At 39.8% G+C, this 22,295-nt stretch overlaps 1 protein-coding gene across 3 annotated transcripts in view; it reads right to left on the bottom strand.

Annotated features, from left to right (window-relative positions):
- Positions 1–22,295, bottom strand: part of ctnnd2a (catenin (cadherin-associated protein), delta 2a) — a 215,703-nt gene that overhangs the window by 34,224 nt on the left and 159,184 nt on the right. For all 3 annotated transcript variants that reach the window (XM_026363547.1, XM_026363544.1, XM_026363546.1), the window contains exons 16-17: positions 12,185–12,371; positions 1,397–1,514 (exon numbers count right to left, since the gene is read on the bottom strand). In XM_026363547.1, the coding sequence (XP_026219332.1) occupies positions 1,397–1,514; positions 12,185–12,371 (305 nt within the window). The remainder of the gene's footprint in view (positions 1–1,396; positions 1,515–12,184; positions 12,372–22,295) is intronic.

The following is a 22,295-nucleotide window of genomic DNA, read 5'->3' on the forward strand; positions in this document are numbered from 1 at the left end:
GCAGAAGCCACCACAATTAATGCATCCTATTAAATAGCACCCTCATAAAATCTATGAAACGTCTGCATTACATTGGTTGTGTATTTAATATATGTGCTTAGCCTATTAGGTCTTGTGCCATCTTTTTAAATGACTGTATCTTTTAAGTTAATTGGCTCTTAGCTGCGTAATATTACATAATGTAAATGTCTCTAAAACCTCACCTCGGTGAGGCTCCTTGCAGCGTAATAGCAGTGATCTGTAGATTGTGTTTAATGGGACAATCGGCTATAAAATATAATCGTCACATTACATTTAGTGAGTATTCCTCTGATCTTACGCATTTCTGTCGGCCAGAGAGGAGAGAGCCGAGACTGTCTCGATGATCAAAACGCAAATCTTGAAGAATAGTGAGATGGCAGGGGGAATTTAGTGAGAGCACTAATGGAGACAGAACTGATTATACAAGTGTATGGGGCGCATGAAGTTGTAGATAATCAGTTGTAATATTACTTGAACAGTCTCAGCTGGAGTTTCTTTCTTCCTTCTTGTTCTGGGAGACTGGTTTTTATAAGTTCATATTTTTTTAATGATCTGCACAAAGTATTGGTAAAGTGGAGCAACTATATACATTGTTACCTGCTCCAGATCTGTTTTATGGTACTTTTAATGATGGACATCTTGATTCAGATGAGGAGACAGTGTGAAGAGGGGTCAGTAAGGGCAAAGCAGATGAGCAGGAAAAGAAGGCATACGGAGTAGAAAATGAGCGCACAGCTAATGCGCATCACTACAGCGACCACTTGCCAATGAGTCTTTGTTACTGTGGCGACAGCAGCACTCCTCTGGTGACTGCAGTCAGACTTTTGGAGAGGGCCGGGTGGTTAAACAGTGATTAAGGGTGGCCATTTACAAAGGCTGGGAGACAGGGAGACCTTGAGAGCTCAGCCATCCACAAAACTGTTTATGTTGTATTGACTGGTCCACAAATACTGTGTCATGAACACACATATACACTCTAGACCTCACACAGAAAAACGCAATGCGAACATAAACCCACTCAACGTTCATTACTGGCAGCAGGAAGCACTGCAACACTTTTGAATTGGAAAGCTTTAAATTGCCTTAAACAAAACATGTTAATGAACTCAATGCTCCTTGACAACAAAAGTTTTTTTCTTCCTTGTAGCTGCCTGTGCACTACAGGATTTAGCTACTTTGATTAAAGTGAATAAACGTGCTCACTATCAGCATGGCCTCCTAATTTTGTTTGCAAATGCACGTGTAGACAGTGTAAGTAAGTTTTACCAGTGGATTTTTAAGGAGGTTATACAGGCACAGCCACTAACTACATCCATTACTACACAAACACTGACTAAAAGCAAAAAAAAAAAAAAAAAGTTTTACACATACACACCTTGCTGTCGATCTCACTGCTGCCCAGAGATGTCTGGATAACGTAGAGGAGAGCATCTGTCAGGCCGTCGCACTCCCTCATCCTTCGTCTCGCCTCCTCACCTGCAGAGCTTACATTCCTGCAACACACACAAACAAACACTACTGGTTGGAGTGTGTGTGTGTGTTTGTGTATGTGTTAACCATGTGTCTGCGTGTTTGCTAAATAACACAAAGCAAATGGAGAATTAAATAGAGTTGGTGAGCAGAGAAGATAAGATGAGAAGACAGATGAAAGAAAAAAGAGAGCTGGTAGCGGGATGTGCAGAGAGAAAGAACCGGAGACAGAGAGAGAGAGAGTGAGAAACAGCTCCTGGGGAACCTGGCAGCTCTCCCTCAACTAAACAATTGAAAAGGGAGCATTAAAATTCTGGATACGTCTCAATCCATGCCCTGAAGGCTCGCTTCAATTTAAAGCACTTGACTTCAGTCCAGGAAAAAAGAAAAGGGGAAAAAAAAAACCCTTTAGTCAAACAGTTAGTGAGTGAACTTCACTCACGCCAACAGTGCTTTGATAATATGACAATATTGTTGCATTTATAAATAGCAGTGTTGCCAATTTGATGCACAGAAATAATGAATAAAAGTTTAGGTCAGATTTGTTTGGGCTTCACCATAATGTTGCCCGTGATAAAGACGCATGTACACGCAGTAACAGACATTAACTCAATAAAATCAATATGAAACTGATGTGTGCAGCATGAGCTAGACAGAATATTACATTTACCTTCTACAATCGTGTTGCAGCTCTGCCCATGACAAAAGGCAACTAGCAGTTTCACTCGCTATGTGCATACATAAAAATATGAATGCACATAATGAATTACTTCATAGTCACACCAAATGCAGTTTTACTAAAGGAAGACATCATGTTTACTGAAACCTTGTATACAGTATACACTGTATATACTTTTGACATACATTCTACAATATACTTTAGTTTTTTATGGCGCTATACCCTGAGACAGACAGACAACAGGCAAGTTTGTACTCAGAGCATAGTCAACTTTACACACAGTTTTCCTTCTTGGAAGTTCTGCAAGTTAGTTTTCCAAAAACAGCTTTATAATCCCCCCCCATTCAACCTGCTGCACAGAAAGAGCAAAAAGCAGCATTTAATGAAATATAAAAGACAGGAATGTTTCTAAGTGAGTCAAGAGTGAGGAGACGGGATTCAGGGAAATCTGTGTTAGAAAAAATAACAGGCACGGTGTCATACGTACATATGTGCAGCTGTGTAAAAATAACAGAAAAAAATAATGCATGCACACAGTCACACTGTAGAACTCATTGTCACAACTCCTCAGTATTTTCCACAGCACAGTCACCATTAGCAGAAAGAGGGAGACAGTGATCTCCTCTAAAATTGTTCCGTTACACTATGTTGTCATTATTAGGCTAATGATAAATGTATAGTAGGAGTGTTAGGATGTTTGAAGGTTATTTACTACATCCTTAGGTGGCCATATTGAAGGGCTGCAACTGTTGTAAAGTATTGCCATGAGCAGCTGAGTGTGATTACTGGTACTTGGCTGTCTCAGTATTTATCTCGGCGCTGCTATTGATTGACACTGAATCCCTGAGGGACCAAATCTGACTTTGTGTTTAGATAATGTAAACCCATTAGCTTGCTACACTCAATGCCCACTAGTTTTACATGTAACTGCTTTAATGTGATTTCCACAAAGATGTTTATTGTGCCGGGGTAGTCTGCAATAAGTCAAAGGTGTCAGAGGTGTGCGAGCGGGGAGACAATGTGATGGTACAAATGAGTAAGTTCATCCATCCATCACATTGCTATAATAAAGAGATCACAGCTCTTTCACCAGTCGGTGAGATTAGGTCAATCATCTATTGTACTGATGAGAAAGGCAGAAAAAAGACAGAGAGGGGAAGACACAAGAACTCAATTAAAACTTTACATTCATGGCTCCCTGCTTCCAAGAGAAGGTCAAGTCATTTTTATCCGCATTGAATGCTAATAGGCAAACAAGCGCATGATGGAAAACCTGTGGGTTGGCGAGAAAGACAGGGGGTGGATTATTTATTGCTTTAATGCTTAGCCTTGAATATGCTGACTTCTGCGGAGATTACGATCAACTTTTTATCTGATGCCTTGTCATGGATGGAGGCAAGGGGAACCTGGCTGTGCAAAATAAATGTGCAAAATGGGAATATTTGCCCACATAGATGTACAGTATACAGTCAAGGCAGAGTGAGCACCAGAAAAGGCCATCGCTTAGTGAACGAAGGATAGCGTTGTAATTTTGATAGCATTGCTTTTAGACCCACAGTATAATTTACATCTTAAAAAAACACATTAGTTGGATAAACTTGACATTTCCAGAGAAGCCATGCACTTTTTTAAGATTGAAATTGATAAAAGACAGGCCAATAATAACCCTGTTAGTGGTGCATTAATCTGTTCAGGTGTTCATTTTCTTGACTGTTTTGATCCACATCTATTAAATGGGATCCATTGATGTTTGTAAAATAGAAAGTATAATCCAAGATAATAATGTGAAATCTATATATGGAATAGAAAATGTCAAATTCCAGTAAGTCATAAAGATGTCTACGTGCTCACAGTAAATTCAAGTATGCCGTGTTTCTATAGCCTGTGTGAATATACTGTATATAATAGTGATTATTACATGACTTACTGATATGCCACTCAAATTCCTGTGGGTTGTTCCTATTATCTGTTATGCACTGTTTAATAGCTTGTGTCTTTCTTGACACGCTGCTCTGTAAAGGCCTGTGCACAGCTGCCCCGTGGACAGAAGACAAACATGGCCTGTGTATGTGCGTTTGTGTGACAACAAACGTGAACATGCTTGTGTCTGTATGGGAGGGTCTGCGTGCTGTCTCTGCACAAGTGCTTGTTAGTCTAGTGGTTCTGTAATGAAGCATGAAATATTGTGCCTTTCTGCAACACGCCTTTCCTTCTGTGCTAGTTAAAGACAAACACTGCAAGGCCAGGATTTCTTATGCACCAAAAAAAAAAAAAAAAAAAAAGCCAGCTAGCTTCTTTTTTTTTTCTGGGTTTTATGTGTCCTTGGGCATTTTCACATCTTGCCGTTTTGCATCACAGAATATTTAGATAATGCCCGCTTGTTTGTTTGAGTCAGTCAGTTGAATCCCTACTGTATTCCACATACAGCAGGGATTCATCCACCCTGGTAACATAATCTGTGCATGTGGTTATCACTCACTAAGAGACCAATTGCAAATTGCACATTTACAAAGTTAAAGAGTAAGTATGTAAGGTGACATTTCTTCAGCAGTGTGTGTTTGTGCATGAAACCTGAAACACTTTGCTGACATAGGGTCAGCTACTTGCAGGTTTTCATTTGCACATGTGTCTGAATGATGGTGTCTGTGAATATCTTTAAATTTACCCCAGTAATCTCAACTTTTTAACGAGTCCATTACAACCTTATGCTGTCACCTATCTGATGTCGCTCCTCATTAATTCACTCTCAACTCATTAGCCTGCACCGTTAAATAATTACCAAAACGACACAGAACTTGATTAAGCATTCTTCACTCTGAATGGGACTCAATTGTTATTTTAACTGCAGTTAAGCAACAGGAAAGTGCCATTGGAGCTAAAGAGCAAGCCGTTTTCCGACGTTACCTCGGAATGGTGTGAAAAATACATTGTGTACTAGTCCAGTAATGGGAATGTTTGCCATTAAATGGTAATATTCAGTAATTTCCATCTTCCTGGAGCGCAATAAACAGAATTTGGCTTATCCTCATGGGAAATTTTGTAAGGAAACATGGAGAGAAGTGTGGCAGTGCTGTGGCATAGGCCCGCTTTCCGGGAAACAAATTAAATACAAATTAAAATATTTATTGGAGTGTTGCTGGGCCAGCATCATTAAAAGTACAGGAAGACACAAATATGTCTTTGGAATATTTTGGAACACATGAAAATAATAAATAAGGGAATGAACAAACTGCAAAAGGATGAAATCAGTGCATGTATCGGACATAAAAGCTGAAAAGCTGAGACACAAAACGCTTTTTGTAATCTCATGTTACATATATACTTTTTTGAAGTTGGTTTGTCAGAGGCACAAACCTAGAGGTGAACACCTATTTGCATGCTTGTTGATAGTGCAGGATACAATCAGGATTCAATCTGACCAAGTTACTTTGTGGTGCATCGGCTGATATCAAGCAGTGTGGAAATCCATACCTGGCCATCTGTTTTGGGCTCCTACACCCACTAAGTTTGTTGTCTGTTGTCCCACCCACCCTCTCAGGCTGGCTGTAACAGCTCCACTCATGGCTGGTGCTAGTTTGAGTGTTAACATTTAGAAACTCAGGGAAATGAGATGAGCAACTGTTTTGCAAGGAGATGATATAGTTCATGTTCTTTTAAACTCTGCAATGGTGACTGTTAAATGGTAGCAAAGTAAAATACTTGAAAATAAATATACTGTACTTAATTAAAAGAGAGAGTAAATGCAATGTGTTACTTCCATCTCTGTGTGTAGTCTATAAGGTTTCTACTTAACATAATTACATTCAAAGGAGTGTTTCACTGAAATTACTGGTTTTATTAGTAATGGCACTAAAATATGCAATAAAAACATCAAAAACATCTTTAGGATCTTATGATTCACACAATACACTGTAAAATGTAACTTGTTTTAACTTAATGAGTCAAAGGGCTACATTCAAATTTTATGTCAAGTCAAAAACTGCAGTTTATTCTTCTAACAAAAATAATTTTATCTGAATTAAATATTTAATGTTAGGTCAACTACTGTCTTAGTTTGGTTGATTTAGATTGGCTAGTTTATTTATAAGTTAGGTAGATGTTTGAACTTTGTCACCTTCATTAGATGATGTACAAACCTAATAGTTCTTTCATATTATATGTTTATTTATTGGACAGGGTGGTTCTTTTAATTCAGGAACTCATTGAATGTTTCTTAGCCATTTGAAAAATTCACATTTTTGGAGAAATTAAAATTCAAACAATTTTTAATCAACTCACGTTATTGAGCTGTACAACTTCAAGTCAGGACAAACTATTGTTGTACGTTATTATTACCTATGAATAAGTTACTATTGTTGTTAAGTACATTAATTACAAACTTTGGCTAATTCTACAAATTTGCTCAATAAGAATATACAGTGTGGGTATTAACTTATTGATACTGTATTTTCTGACAAAGTTGAATCCACATACAAATGAGAAATAGATTTCTGCCAAGCCTCCTGGTATCTGCCTTCACACTAAGTTATACATATTGCTTATGACATTGATTTTTCTATCCATGGTGCAACAGTGCAAGTTAGTTGATAGTTACGTATGTGTGAATCAACTTAGTCAGTTAGTCTTGTGGATTTATGCAACACGTAAAAGAAAGATGTGAACATGAGTGAGTCTTAGACATATGGCTACCTAATGTTGCTAAAGAAACAAGTGACAAGTGAGTGGTCAAAGCCGCCAAACAGCTGGTGTGTGGTGGCTCTGCACAAGTGTCTGATGAGGTGTGTGAGAGAGAGAGGGGGCGCAGTCAGCAGAGGGTCATCACCAGATGACACACACGCGTCTAGATACGAATTGGTTATCTATGAAATAAATATGAACCAAACCCCTTTGTGTCTATGCACTACTTTCTTCATTCGTCTAATAACTCATTGTACTGCTTGTCCACATCCGCGGGACTCTGAAAGGAAGCAAATTGAAAGTGAGTGTGTGTGATCCTGATAAGTGCAGGAACACAAAGAGTGTGGAGGCAGCAGGTAGCTTCCTCTCTCTGGCTGTAAACCAACAACCTGCAGGGAAGTAAACAGTCCCTGAATGGAGGATATGGAAACCTCTCCGCAGGAGACTTTGTGTCTGACTGATAACACTGTATATGTATGTGTGCATACAGTTTGTGTGAATGAAGTGGGACCCTTAAAGCCAAAACACCTGATTAGACATAAACATACGAGTCCAACAGCAGGACTAGCTACCTGGCCCACATTTAATACATACACACACACATATATACATGAAAATGCACATATACACTAGCTCACACCTATAAAGGAAGCACCTGATATCTGGCACCAGGTCATTTCCATTTTCATATGCGTCCCATGTTGGCTATGATTTCTGGCTGTGACTCAAACATTTGCTCTAATTTTCAATTTGCTTACATGTGCACAGACACGTGTACAATCACAGCACGCACACCTACTGTACACCAAGACTCACACATATAGAACATTTAAGCCACAATCATACGAAATCTGCTTCCTATTCATAAGTATATGAAACACAACAAGATAGACTTGCTTCCAGTTGTGCCCGGACGCATGCCTCTGCTTCCAGATATCAATGTGATAGAGTTTGGAGGTGCATACCATCTTCACGTACATGTAAAAATGGTAGATATAAGCCCATTTAAAAGCTTACATACAGCACACAAGCCCACATGCAAACCGACACAATGACATGCACAAAAGCTTATAGACACTTTCACACAGACACAAAAACACACACAGGGATAATGAGAGAGGTGAGAGGTCTGAAATTGAACTAGGACCCGAACATTGCGGCTCTGTGTCATTTTAACCCCACAGAACAGATAGTGAGATAGCAAACAACCCTGGAGAGCAGCAGGGACACCTTCATTACTCTCTCTGTCTCAACTCTCATCATCCAGGTAGTCTCTCCAAAGCAGGGTTTGCCACTTCCACATCCTCTTTTTTCATTCCAACTTTTCGCCTTCTTCTCCTTTTGCTCTCCTGTCCGCCTTCGCCTTCACCAGATTTTGCTATTTGATCTGTAACTTCAGTGTGAAGCAGTGTACTGACAGCATAATTTGTCTTCTCCTGCATCTTATGAGGTACACACACACACACACACACACACACAGACTGAAACCCTATAAACACGTTAGTGAGTTAGGAAATAGTAAACTTGATGTAACAGTCATAGGTCACTGACACAAACTGTTAATGTAGTGTTAAACAACACAGATAAAGGAAAGAAAGATGATGCACAATCTTATCACATATTTCAAAGATAGACAAAGAAAAATAATGTATAGATATTCCACGTTCTCCAGTTGGAGGGTTTTTAGATAACTGGGACTTCTGTCACAACCACAATACATATAGAGTTGATGAGTTCCTCTTTGCCAGTGTCATGATTTAGATATGATTAACATTCGGTCATTACCACACTGCTGCACAGTAGGTATGATCAAACATTAGATATACAAGATATGTAATTGGGATCATTTCAGCTCATTTGACCTTAAAAAGATGTGTTTAGCTTAGATTTTAAAAACCTGCAGCTCCCAAGATACAGAGCCCAATTAAAATACAAAACTCACTATCTGTGATGCACAAGCTGCTACCTCTTAACTCGCTAGTTACAAGCTATGCACACTCGTTTTTTTTTTGCACCATACTGAGACTGAGTTTGCACCATACTCAATCTCTTAGCACACAGGAGTATATAATAAATTTGTAGTGATTAGTAATGCATTGCAATCCAAATGCAAAAGTAATATAGCAAAATCACCTAAGCAATGCTAGAGTTACGTCAGCGCTGCTTTACCTCTGACTCATCTCAGGACAAATAAAAACAAAAAATATAAAGGAAACCAACAACAACAAAACAGCACTTTAAGATTCCCCAATGGAAAATTTACTGCAAATGCAAAGCTATTAGTGGCCTGAATTATATAGAGAATCGTACTGGTGTTTGTGATATTGATTTAGTGTATATAATCATCTTGTCCTGTGTCCCAGGCCCCTTTGGCAGTTCCATTAAGAGTGCTGACAACAAAACCCAGAGAGGTTTGCAACAAAAAAACTACACTGAATTTTTATGCCTATTTATTGTGATACTGGCTTTAATTGTGTCCAAGGTATACATCCAGCACTGCCAGCAGTAGTCGAGAACAGAACCCAAATATGGTTTACTGCACATAGAGTAGGTAAGATACTTCAAGAATGTAAAATCTATTATTTAAAAGAATTTTTTTAAAGGTATGTTGAAGTAAATATCACTTCAGGCAAACCGATGCCACATATGTGCTAACAAACTGCATTGGATCAGTGCCTTCCTCCTGACTGGTAAAAAAAACATTCATCCAGCAGAGAAGTTTGAGTGAAGACTAGAACGACAATATTTGTAATTACATGTTTTGGATATTGGGAAAATCAACAATTATGCAAAATAGTACTCATATTTAAAGTGATCACAAATTGAACAATGACCATAGCAACTGGAGCCTTTGCTTTGGTATGCTAATTGGATACACACACATGCACACAGTGTAGCACCTTACACCCAAAATTATGTGAATATGTAAAACCTGTTTGTTACATCGACAGAACAGCTTTGATATGCTTTTGAGAGACACTGAATAGCTGGAGATAATCTTTCAAAACAGATTGAGGGGAGCGCTGCAAAGAGAGTGGGGTGAGGTTTAATCCAGAGGCTGCTGGTGGTTGATTGAGTACACAGCTCAAAGAGAGACAGCCAAGTGGACAGGGAGGTTTTTCTGTGTTTTCCCCCTATACCGTCTCAGCCCTCAGTGGAGTTGGTTAAAGTGTGTGTACATAGATGAACAAATGTTGTTTATGAGATCAAGGACCAAAGCTCCCTTTCAAAGTTAATAACATACAAGAAAAATACTGAACACACAGCTAGAACTTCTCTAAAGCTGTGTGTTTGTAAAAGGTGATTTTACTTGGTACAAAAGGAGCATCATCACTAATCCTCAAGCAACACCAAAGTCAACCTACACAGCGTGTCTTGTCCTATACATGGGGAACTTGGAAATTGATGCCAATATTATTTTTGTTGTAGATATTTTGTAATGCACGTTTTTGAATTCACAAGGGACTGTCTGAAAATGCTGCAGATAAATCTTTTAAAACACTTTAGACTTCAAACTGTTTTAGCAGTGGTTTGAGTCAGCTAATAATCCCTGTCACACCTCGTCTTCTGCATTGACTTTTTCATCAGTTACATGTCATCTTAGCACACTGATTCATTAGTTTGCTTAATTTAAACATAACTTTTTGAACTTATGACTAAATGCAGTTGCATTCGCGTTTTTTCATGCTACGTTAGGCCTTGAACAAATTTCTGGATCAATAAGAGAAGTACAGATTCAATTACAATTATATTTACTATTCGTTTGTTAACATTAAAAACATGCAAAGTTTTGCATCTAACTTTGTGTATGTAGAATGCCTTTAGAAAGTCTGAATTATAAAATAACTTTTTCACACAATATCACACACCCAATAACTCAGTAAATAAAAAAACAAAGATTTCAGTTTTCTTTTTCTTGAGATGTCCACTGCAAACTGAAATGACTGGAGATAAAATGATGTAGATCTGCGTATACACTAACTTAGGATAAAAACCAAGCCATGAAGTCCAAGGAGCTCTCTTCAGACTGCCCCAAAAATTGTCAGGTCAAGGATATGAGAACATTTCTTAAGCTCAGTGTGTTCCCACAGGAACAGTGGCCTTAATAGTTGTACAAATGAAGAAGGCTGGAGCCACACGGCTCTTCCTAAAGTTGGCCGTCCTGCAAAACAGAGTAACTGGCAAGAAGGGCCCTGGTCAGGAAGGTGAACGTGCAGAAATCCAATGGCTACACTAACAGAGCGTCAGAGGTCTTCTACTGAGATGGGATAACCTGCCAGAAAAACCATATGACAACTTGCTTGGAGCTTGAACAACAACATACAACCCAGTCTCTGGTCTGAAGAGATATAAATGAAAAGATTTAGGCCAGTAAGTGTGAGCACTATATTGGTGAACACTGGGCACTGCTCATTACATGCTACGGTTCACTACAGTGAAGCATGGTGATGACAGCACGCCAGTGAAAAGAGAGAGGAAAATGAGGGAATGCTGCAAATCACAGAGAAGTCACTGAGTGCTAGAGACCTGAGACTGCAGTGAATTATTAATCTAACACTGTAGTGGCTTCAGGACAAGGCTTTGACTGTCCATGAGTGGTCCAGTCAAAGCTCAGACTTAAACCCCACAGAACTACCTGAATATCTCAGTTTAGTAACACTTCTCATCCAATCCCACAGAGCTTGAGACGAACTGCCTTGAACAGTGGGATCAACTGCACAAATCCAGGTGTGCAATGCTTATAGAGACTTACCCAAGGAGACTCAGAGCTGTAATTCCTGCCAAAGGGGCTTATAAACCTTCCAAAGACATAATTGGCAATTTGATTCTTCTTGAATAAAATCTAGACAACAATGTGTGTGCAAAACAAGAGGGTCTGGATACTTTCTGGAGTCGCTGCATATCTTGTGTGTGTGTGTTTAAAGGAACATTTTTACTTTTTCAGGAACTGTGACATTTTTATAACATGAAGCCAATTTAGTTGCACAAAACAGGTCATCAGTGATGTCTAAACTCCTCTGACTTCAAATACAGAGATCTACAAAGCTGCAGGATGTCCTTCATTATTTCCTTAGCAACAACTAAGGACAACACAATGCACCAAAAGAAAAGTCTTGACACACAAAAGACTTGTACAAGTGGAGGAGTTGTTGCTATAGTTACCGCCATAAGTAGGGGGAATGAGTGAAAGACAGAAAGAAATGACTGCACTGACTTTTGTTCAAAGTTTCTGAGTATATGCATTTATCTCCTCAGCTGTGGAGACAGGATGAACTACTATAGGAGTGACATACGTACTATCTGTGTGTGTGCTCTCAAGTATCCTCGAGCGTTTACCTGAGGCAGCCTGTAGCGTTGCGCAGCACCTGGGAGGTGTGAAGGTGGAGCTTGCGGTCATCATGGTGAGTGGGGGAGGAGTCCCAGTTTGACTGTGGTATGATGACACTATTGGTCAGAACAGCCAGGGCGTCCTGGATGATTGGCATCTTCAGAGCATCGCATGATGACAGGTTCCAGAGTACACCTGCACTCACACACGCACACACAGGAAGAAACACACATTAAGAAATTACTTTAGTTTGCATCATTTCTTTGTGGGGGGGGTGTGGCTCTGCTGCTGACCCAGCATTTCAGTTTAAGGTCCTGTGCCTTTCTGTCTTGCATTGTTTGTGTTGTAATTTTGCACAGTTTTCCACATATTATAAAGAATTTTAAAGCTTCCAAATACACATTATTGCATTATGCAAGGTTAGTACACTATTAGCCAAATAATTTTTTAATCTACATAATGTTGCTGATCTCAGCTACACCTTTCTGCACTGGCACATGAAAAATTGAGTGTGAAGGTACTTCAGGGCTGGCAATGGATGGGAAATACTTCTTATTTTTATTACTTTGGAGAAATCCACCCACTCCTTTAATCTGAAATCCCACACTGCAATCTACCTGAAACAAAAGAAAAATCAATTAGTTTGTTGATCCAGGCATAAAGCCAACTGCCCAACCAGTGCATCATTTATCACACAATGTGTGGTGGAGAACAAACACACATACAGAATACACACAAAGACACTCTAGGCATATGTGGAGATATGTGGTTGATGTGTGTGACTGTGTGCCGGCATAAGTGAGTTGGCAGATAAATCTATTTGTTTGTACACACCGAGATACATTCTATCACAAGGGCACACGTACTGTACATTCACACAGTCACATGGTACCGCTTCTTGGCAGAAAGGTGCCAGTACTACGTTTGCTGGTCAGCTGTGACACACTCGTGCACATGGGAACCACATATTTAACACACACAAACAGGCTTCATCCTTATTCAGACAGCTGTCACATGTCTGACGAGGAGAAGGCAGAAAAGCATTGTATGAGTGTAAATGGAGAAAATCTTCAGTGCTTAAAGAATTCACATTTATGAGGCAAGAAAAGCCCTTTCCTCATCATCATCAACTGGAATAGTAACAATTTCCCTATAGGAAACCTTCTCCACTGTTCCAGTCAATAACAATAATCCCTCAAACCATTAGTCCCTGACTTCCTATTGTGAACTTTCATATTTTGTTCCATCACGTTTTCAGTCAACACAAACACACAAACAAACAAATCATACTGGAAGGGAAGGAACTGGGAACTGCTGTCATGTTTAAACTCCGGAGAATGAATCTCAGTTCATTCACTTTCTGTTCTCACCAAGCTTTTTCAAAAATATCCCTTTCTACCATACACCTTTTTACAAAAATCGCTGAAAACTGCATTTGTAAAGTCTCTATAGCGAGAGTGCACTGATAAAAATGTTAAATGGCTTGTGTCTAAACACAGATTCAGATAAAGCCGCATGGAGTGGACTGAGGCATGATCAGCAGTTTTTCTCTGGTGAAAGTAATCACAGTGGAGTTATGAAGGACAAATAAACAGAAACAGTGAAAGCAGAAGAGAGCTATGAACCGAGGCAGCCACCTGCAGCGCCATATTGTACTGGTGATAAATCTGAGTGGATCACAATGACATGAGGAGCGCCTTAGGGTTTTATTGTTGGGCCACTGTTACTGAACCGGTACATGCTCCCTCTAGATGACATGACAATATGACTATGACAATGCTTCATATCAGAGCTACACAGACAACAGTTAGATTTAAAATGCTCATTTTCAGAAAGGTTGGAACAATTTCTATAATGTAACTGTGTTTGTTAATTCACTTGTAACTTTATTTATTGCGTTTTAGAGTTGCAACCTGTGTACAAATGGGGTTTGTACTCAGACCTTTCATTACGTGTCTACAGTCCTGTAGATTTATTTAACAGTGTTTATAGGAAGAAGTTGGATAATAGTAATAATTGATCCTTAACTACTTTTTGTAAACAGATTGCTGCATTTAAGTTGCCATGGGCATGTGGCCAGAAGGAACCGCGACCCGACGGGTTCATGGACGACTTCCCTACAGACGGATTCTCAGACTGATTCAATTCTCAGTTTAATTAAATTGAATTATGAGTCAGAAAAATGAAAGTTCCAAGTTCCACATCTTAATTAACCCAAGTCTGACTTTCAGCAACAGTAACAAGGCCATGACTAATACAGGTTATCATATTCAACAAATAGCAACAATTTAAGGTCCAGACACGTTTTAGAGCAACCCATTCACGCACTGAGTGAGAAGCATGCATAGTGGCTGAAGCTGCTTTTACTTAGTGCAAGCAGATGGAAGCAAGCAGATGATCTCAGATGTCCCCTAAATCAAGTCCCTTTCAGCTCTAAACTGAACAATCAGCTTTTTGCTGACTGACTGGTTCGTGTGCAGTTTTCTTTCCTCTGTTCTATACAGGTAAAATTACAACTTCTTACTGCACTGTAAATACATTATAAGAGAAGTTCTGGCGCAGTATCACGTTTGCCTATTTGGCTTTTTACTGAAATTTAAAGTATTCTGATTACTGCAACATCCTGCAAACAGGGACACGAACATCCACAAGCAAACCTCTCCAGATGATCCAAAATGCAGCAGTAACAACCGATATGGACTCCTCTCTCTCCGCTTCCAATAACCCATAACAGGTTCAAAGCTCTGACACTCGCCTACAGCTCAACTCAGTGGTCAACTCAACAGCATCTTCCTACTTGAACACCGTGATCCAGGTTTACAATCCATCTTGCCCATTGCACTCTGCCAAAGAATGATGCCTAACACTGTCTTGTTCCTTTAATGCTTTTCTTTCCCTGCAAAGCACTTTGAACTGCCTCTACGAATGCAATTTCGTGCCAAAATGAGCATGAGCTCAACACTCAGTCTCAGACGTGCCTCTCCTCCCACACTGGCGCAAACAACTTTGTTTGGTGCCAGGAAACTACCAAAACAGACGAAGACAAAAAGAAAAAACAAAATGCAATTTTCCTTGGGCGCAAAAACATAGAGTTGTGCAAACTGCATCAAAACTGCATTTGCCCTGGCACTGCCTTGCTCCTGTTGGAAAATAGAAGCCATAATAAAAACAATGAGACAGAAATGTGTGAAACAGAGGATAGCAGAGATGAAAGGCACAAAAATAGAAAACTAATGAGAGGGGAAGAGAGCTGGAGGAGCTGAGTGATGGTTCAGGAAAACAGGAACAGATTGAGACTACAGAAGAGACATGCAACACATTTTTTATATGACAAACTATAAAAAGCTGTGGTGTTGAAGGTCACTATCTTTCATGTATTTGGTGTCAGCCTCCAGATGTCCCAGGTCCCAGATGACAGATGTCATTCATTTGCACAGTTACCACACAAATAAAATATGAGCACCGAGGCTGTCAGCCAGCTAAAATATGATCTGTTCATTCCACACAATACCATTTGCATCATCCTATTTTTGCTCAGCCCTCGTTAGACGTGAATGTAAATGAAACACAGGAGCAGGAGCAGTGCACATACTGTCATCTAAAAAGGTAGCAGGACCCTAAATACCTAGAAGAGGCTACAGTAAACTTGACCTCTGACGTGACCGAAACAAACACAGAAACTACACAAATAAGAAAACACGAAGAATACACTGCAAATAATGCAGGACCTAATCAACCTGTGCCCAATAAAACTGAGTACATCACTGTGCCATGTCAAAAAAATGTAAAATGATTCAAAATTGCACCAGCTCACAAATATTGAATTATTATTAAGTTTACAGTAAGTTTATGGTTAATGAGGCAGGAAACATGCTAGCTAGACTACACTGAAAATATAGGCCCCTAAATACAACCTCAATGCAAAGCCTGTAATCTAACACAACAAAGAGTCTAATTATTCAGACAATAATTCATAAATCTCCATGACACCGCTATTTAATAGCTAGAAAAACAGTAAAAAAGGAAGCCACAGAGATAGTACATGAATTGAAGAGGGAGAAAATAAAAAAAAAACAGCTTTAACCAAACATAAAACTGCAGGAAAGACAGTGAAGCTGAAAAGAGAAAAGGAAAGGCAAAACAAAAAAAGATGACAATGTGCAATGTGTGCGTGCTTCAGAAGAGAAGGGCGATAAAGAGGCGATGACCTTGTATGCTGTTTGGCAGCAATCAAGTGCTCACACTTGGTGTGTGTGTGTGTGTGTGTGAGAGAGAGAGAGAGGGAGTGTGGCAACATTTACCTTCACTTTCACTAATCAGCCTCTTGTTTCACATCTCGAGTCTTTCTCTTTTTCCTTTCACTCTCACTCCTCTCGTAGGCTCTTTTTCAAACTGAGGTAAAAGCTCAGACATCCACAAACACAAGCGCAGACACACTCAGCGAGGGCGAAGACACACGCGCAGGGCAAAACACTTCACTTATGAACCTTTCTGTCTTGCTCTTAGCTTCTCTCATTCTTCCTGTGTTTATTTCTCAAGTGGCGAGTGTTGTCAGTGTGTGATTGCAATCATGTTAAAATAATGTTTTCTCTGATGAGTCGACAACATCCTGTCTCCAGGCTTTCATATAAAAAAACAAACATCCAATCTCTATCCAATAAACTCACACATACACACACATAAACACAGCGCACACAATACAGACTTACAATGTGTTGGGGTAAAGTTATGATGATCATGTTCCTTTGACAAAGACATAAAGATCGACTAAAAGCTGGAACAGGAAAGACAAAGAAACATATACTTCAGTGTTTTCTGGGGCAAGGACACAATGTCTGCCACTGTCTACCATAGACTGAATTCAAGGCTGACACACACACACACCTGCTCTAGAAACATTGATGTGTAATGCTTGGCTAAGCCCAGTGTCCCTATGGGTAGAACATCAGGTGACCAAAAGACAATGACATCATACTGGTTTTATTTATTTATTTTTATTTTTGTAGTGCCATGAGTATATGTCTGTCCTTTCTTCCCTTCTCTGTCTTTGTCTTTATCTCTTTCTCTCCCTCCTCTGACTAGCTCCCCTCAGATGCTTGACGGACAGTTTCCTAGGAGCTGGGTGGTTTGGGGAAATAGGGAGATGATTGCATGAATTCATGAATAAATGAGCGTATGACTTGTAAGGGGAGAGTGAAGCCTGTTGGGCCTCAAGTGGAGATGTTTTATTAAACAGCCTTCATCTGTGCAGCTCGATGTGAATTAGTTAGCCGTGGGGTCAAAACCTGGTGATGAGTAAAGTCGACAAATTACACACCTAATGCGTCTACAAAAATCTGTGAATGGGAAATCACAAAAGAAATACTGATATTGGATGATAACACAGGTGACAGGAGGTTAACAATTGCTGACATTCCCCCCAGGGTCAAGCAACTATTCCTCCTGTACCAGGTTTGTGGAAAACATTTGTCAGCACAAGGTAAAGTCCTGTATTGTGGGTAAATTGTCACTGCCTGTGCTGGGGCCCACTAGGGCCTCCCATAGTGAAAATGCTGGAGTGTAATTTCTGCAGGACGTCAACAATTTTACAGCATAATAGCTGCAGAAAAAACAAACAAAAAAAAGTCATCCTGGAGAAGGTGCAGTATCTTGTTCACCCACAGGACTCATCGTAATGACGTAAGCATTTTTGAAAGCATGTTTTGAGTTTTGACTTAAATTGAAGAGGCTTTGGAAAATACAGTGAAAGCAGCAGGGGTCCGGACATCTACACAGAGCAGAGATTCATGCCTTGAAGTAACAGCAAACAAGTTAGAGAATCTCCAGTAAAGCATGGCAGCAGTATTATTTGCCAGTGGTTAGTTGTAGCCAATATTATCAGCTTTCAGAAGCACAGATATGTTGCCCTCATTTTCAAAAAGTAAAAGAGTATAAGATGTACTTGTTTTACAATGATTAAGCTACAACTTAAGAATTACAAATTGAAAATGTTTGCATGTGTTTTGACTCACATGACTTTCTGCAGCAGTTGCCTCCTAGCTCAACAACCATTTCAGAGGCAGCAGCAGCGGGAGCAGAGCTATGCCATGGTCCACTGCCTCAAGGTGAGCTCAGGAATAAGGATAGCATCTCCTATTGACACCCTTTGCATCGACCAGACTTTGACTGACAGGCCTGGAAGCCTTGATTTTGTCCTATCTACCTCACACTGAGAGGCCAGTGAAGCATGTCTAAATTTAAACTTCAGAACCAACATGGAGATCGGGTAAATGGTTGAGAATGGGGAGCTATGCTTTTGGTTAACAAGGCTGATTTGCCATGACTCCAGCACAATCATGTTTTTGAGTCAAGCAGTCAACTGAGCATGCCCCACTGCCCTGATGAACCTCTGCTAGTCACCGACAGCCATTTGCTTGCTTTCAAATCATTCAGCCACTAATTAGTAATGATGGTCAAGCTTTGAGTAGAATGTAATCTGGCAGAGTTAAAGATGCGACGTCTTCTTGCTATATCAGTACAGAAAAGCTAGTATGTTTTTTTTTTGTTTCCTATGGTGCTTGTTAAGGTTTTTGCAGTAATTGCCTGAGGAAGAACTAATTTCTTATCTGGTAGCTGCACATCACATTTACACTCAAAAACATGTGATGCTCAGTTCAGCAGCACTTTTATTATTGTATGTCAAATGAGGACATAATGTATTTTCATGTTTTCAAGCCTATCATCTATTTCCGATTCTTTGTTGCCCCCCAGGCCTAAAGGCCACCTCGTGTACCTGTGTAGCCTAGTCTAATTAGCCAAGAAAGTATGAGCCATAAAGTGCTTTTAAATAAGTCCAAATAAACATTGATCAAAATCAGCTACTGTGTTTACGGACCTGCCTTTAATTTCATCTGTCTTTTGTATTTAGAACCTGTCCTTGTCTGCAGAATGCCACATAAAACATAAAGTCATCATACTCAATCCATTTCCTCTTCTATTTGTGACAGTAAACATTGGGAACACACAGTTAATTCAATTACCAAGTAATTACGCAACAGTTTTGAGTGGTGAATTACAGCACCAGCAGGGTGTTCCACGAGGCAAATGAAGAGAGACTTCAAAATATGGTTGTGCTGGCAAGAAAGCAGTTGGAATGCGGAGTTCAATGCTAAAAACCACAGTAAACACACAACAGGGTAGAGTCACGCGTGACACTGATTCACTCTGCCAGCAGCAGGAGAGAGCCAATCAGAGAAGGACAAAGACAGGGAGAGTCATGCAAAGAGAGAGTAAGATTTTTACACTGTGTGTGTGTGTGTGTGTGTGTGTGTGTGTGTGTGTTTGTGTGAGATGGCTATTTATAAAAGTCAGAGCTCAAAATGTGATGCAGTATGACTTTCGGTGCATTAAATCCATTGTTAATCTTCTTACAGGCCACAGAAATATGCACACACACCTCATCTCCAGGGTTTTAATCTTAGTCTCTCTAACACTGCAGTGATATACAGCTAGACTGTCCCTACAGGATGAAATATGGCTACTTTCATCACTGACTGTCTCCAAAAAATGACGTGTCTATACAACAGCAACAGCAGCTACAGCAATCACAAATTTTTTTGTAGGAAACGTTTTTTGCTACTGGATTATGTTTTCAATTAAAATTTCAATTAACAAACAATGTGCTGAAATTAAATGACAAACGGCAAGTCCAAAATATGTTTATACTGAATATTTATGCAGACAGTGGATTTTCATCTACCAAAATATCTAATCTACAGCATCCTGTAGATGCTCTGCTTTAATGAATAAAATAATCTAATAGATATTAAAAATATAGTCTAAATAGCAAAATAGTCATTCCATAAACATGTATTGTGCAATATGTTCTGAGTGGCAAACTTCTCAATGACCCTACTATTGAGGTCAGGTATGTCCTTGATAAGCTTTTTCTCTATGGAGAGCATAGCCAGAGCATTAAGGCGGTCCTGTGTCATGGTGTTCCTCAGGAAGGTCTTGATCCTCTTAAAAGTAGAGAAGCATCTCTCTTATTTTTGCACTTGTCATTGGCGGGGTGATGAGAATCCTCCCAAGACGGCCAGTCTCAGTGAACGTGTGCTATCGGTTGTTCTACATGAAAAACTGCAACAGAGCCTGGAATTTATCATTCTCGTAGATCAGGGACTGCTCTGTTTTCAGCTTGGTTTTGTTCAACACTGTGGAGTGTTTTGATCATTAATAACTCATTGCTACCAGTGCTACTGGTTGGCGAACTGGTCGCATGCCAGATTGGGTTCCCCAGAGTCAGGAGTGTGCTCTGGACTTGTTTTAAAAATGTTCACTAACATGTTTTATTTGTCCATGGCATATAGAATGGATTATTTTGTTGTGTTGCTGCAGGGCTGCTGCTGGCCATTTGGGTGAATGATAGCTACAGATTGACCAAAAACTTTGGCATCCATTCTGGCGCCATGCTCACAGCTGTTGTGTTCATTACGGCTGGTTGGCCTGTAAAACAACCTGAAGCAGGACAAGCTCAGTGGACACGGTGTTTTTGCAACTTTCTTTTAACTTTAGGAGGCATTTGGTGGCTGATTATTGATGGTTTGATGATGTGTGTAGAAGCTGCATTTGTTTTTCTTTTTCTAGTTCCTACTTCACACTGTTTTCCATTTGGCTACTCATTCTTCTCTCTCTTCTTCAGTAGCTGTCTACAATTGTATTTGACATTAACAATATGAATAGCATGTGTGTGGAAAGGAAGTGACAGCTTGTTCCTCTTATCTTTCCTGTTTATACTCAACATTTCTTCCTTCTTCATCCACCTGAATACATTGTCCTTCCATTCTGTTAAATATAACTCTTTATTCCTTCCTCTCCGTTTTTTCCTTTACCCTTTTCCAGTGGGCTGTTATCAGCATTCGAACCTCTGTCGTCTGCAAAAGCAGAGACAAAGGTCCTTGCTGGCTTGTGTGCTGTCATTGTTGTGGTCCACCAGGTCCCCATCTCCTTGGAGAACAAGTGACCTGAGGGGATATGTCTCAGGATGGATGTTTAAACGTGTGTGTGTGTATTTGTGTGTGTGTGTGTTTGAATATGAGCTTCGTCCCGCTGAGGAACAATGGGGTCAAAGATCAAATTGAACATGAGGGGCCCCCACTGAATTTATCTCACTATTATGTGTGCGCATGTGTCTGGGAGTTATGCGTGGTTTCGTGTATTTGTGTGTCTGTCTGAGGGTGTCTGTGTGTGTATGAGTGAATGAGTCTGCTTGTACTTTATCTGTGGAAATGTCCAATCCTGCATGAGCTTGCACGTCTCTCTTATCTCGGGGGTTAACCTGTTACAACCGAGAGGGCTTTTGCCGGAGCAAAGAGAGAGAAACAATGGTGACACAAGTGCAGGTACACACACTCCAGCTCATTTTGATGACACAGAGCATTACAGAAAGTTAGAATGAATGTATGTGGATACATGAATACAAGCTAAGTACATGTACCTCCAAGTTTCACTTAAGTATAACAGTTAATCAAATTGCATAAGGGATTCACTTGAGGTGTAGATGAGTGAGTGTGAGCATGTTTATGTGAGATGGAGAAAGATGCAGTCATGTGTTAGTGTTTTCTGCTGCCCTAAAGGGTCTCTAATAGAATATTAAATTCTTAGTGGGAGGCATATTACAAAAAAGAAAGAAAGAAAAAACATCCTTCAGGAGCAGTGGAGATCAAATTATATCAGCTCATATGTGTCTGCTTGTGTTTACGTGGGTATTAAAACTTAATCTATACATGTTTTGCCTACACATATATTTGTATCTCCACAGTAACTGTGCTGTACATCCGAGTGTGTGCGTATACAGTACATGAACATTTTCGTTTATGTGCACTGCTGTGTATCTGTGCCTCAGCTACACTACTTATCTTGCTCAAGGTTAAAACAAGACTGACCAGTGAATATGAAACACCATGCTTGCCGGTGGCAACTGGAATGTTAGATGGACAATCACACTCTTTGTTTTAATGGTGTGCACACACCTCCGCAATGAAAACACAGGACAAACCAGTACCGTATTACAACAGAACCATCTGAAAAGTCAGTCACAAGAGAGGACACTTTGAAGGGAATTCACAGTGTGTTTAAAAA

The sequence above is a fragment of the Anabas testudineus genome, chromosome 2 (assembly GCF_900324465.2).
Source record: "Anabas testudineus chromosome 2, fAnaTes1.2, whole genome shotgun sequence".
NCBI lineage: Eukaryota > Metazoa > Chordata > Actinopteri > Anabantiformes > Anabantidae > Anabas > Anabas testudineus.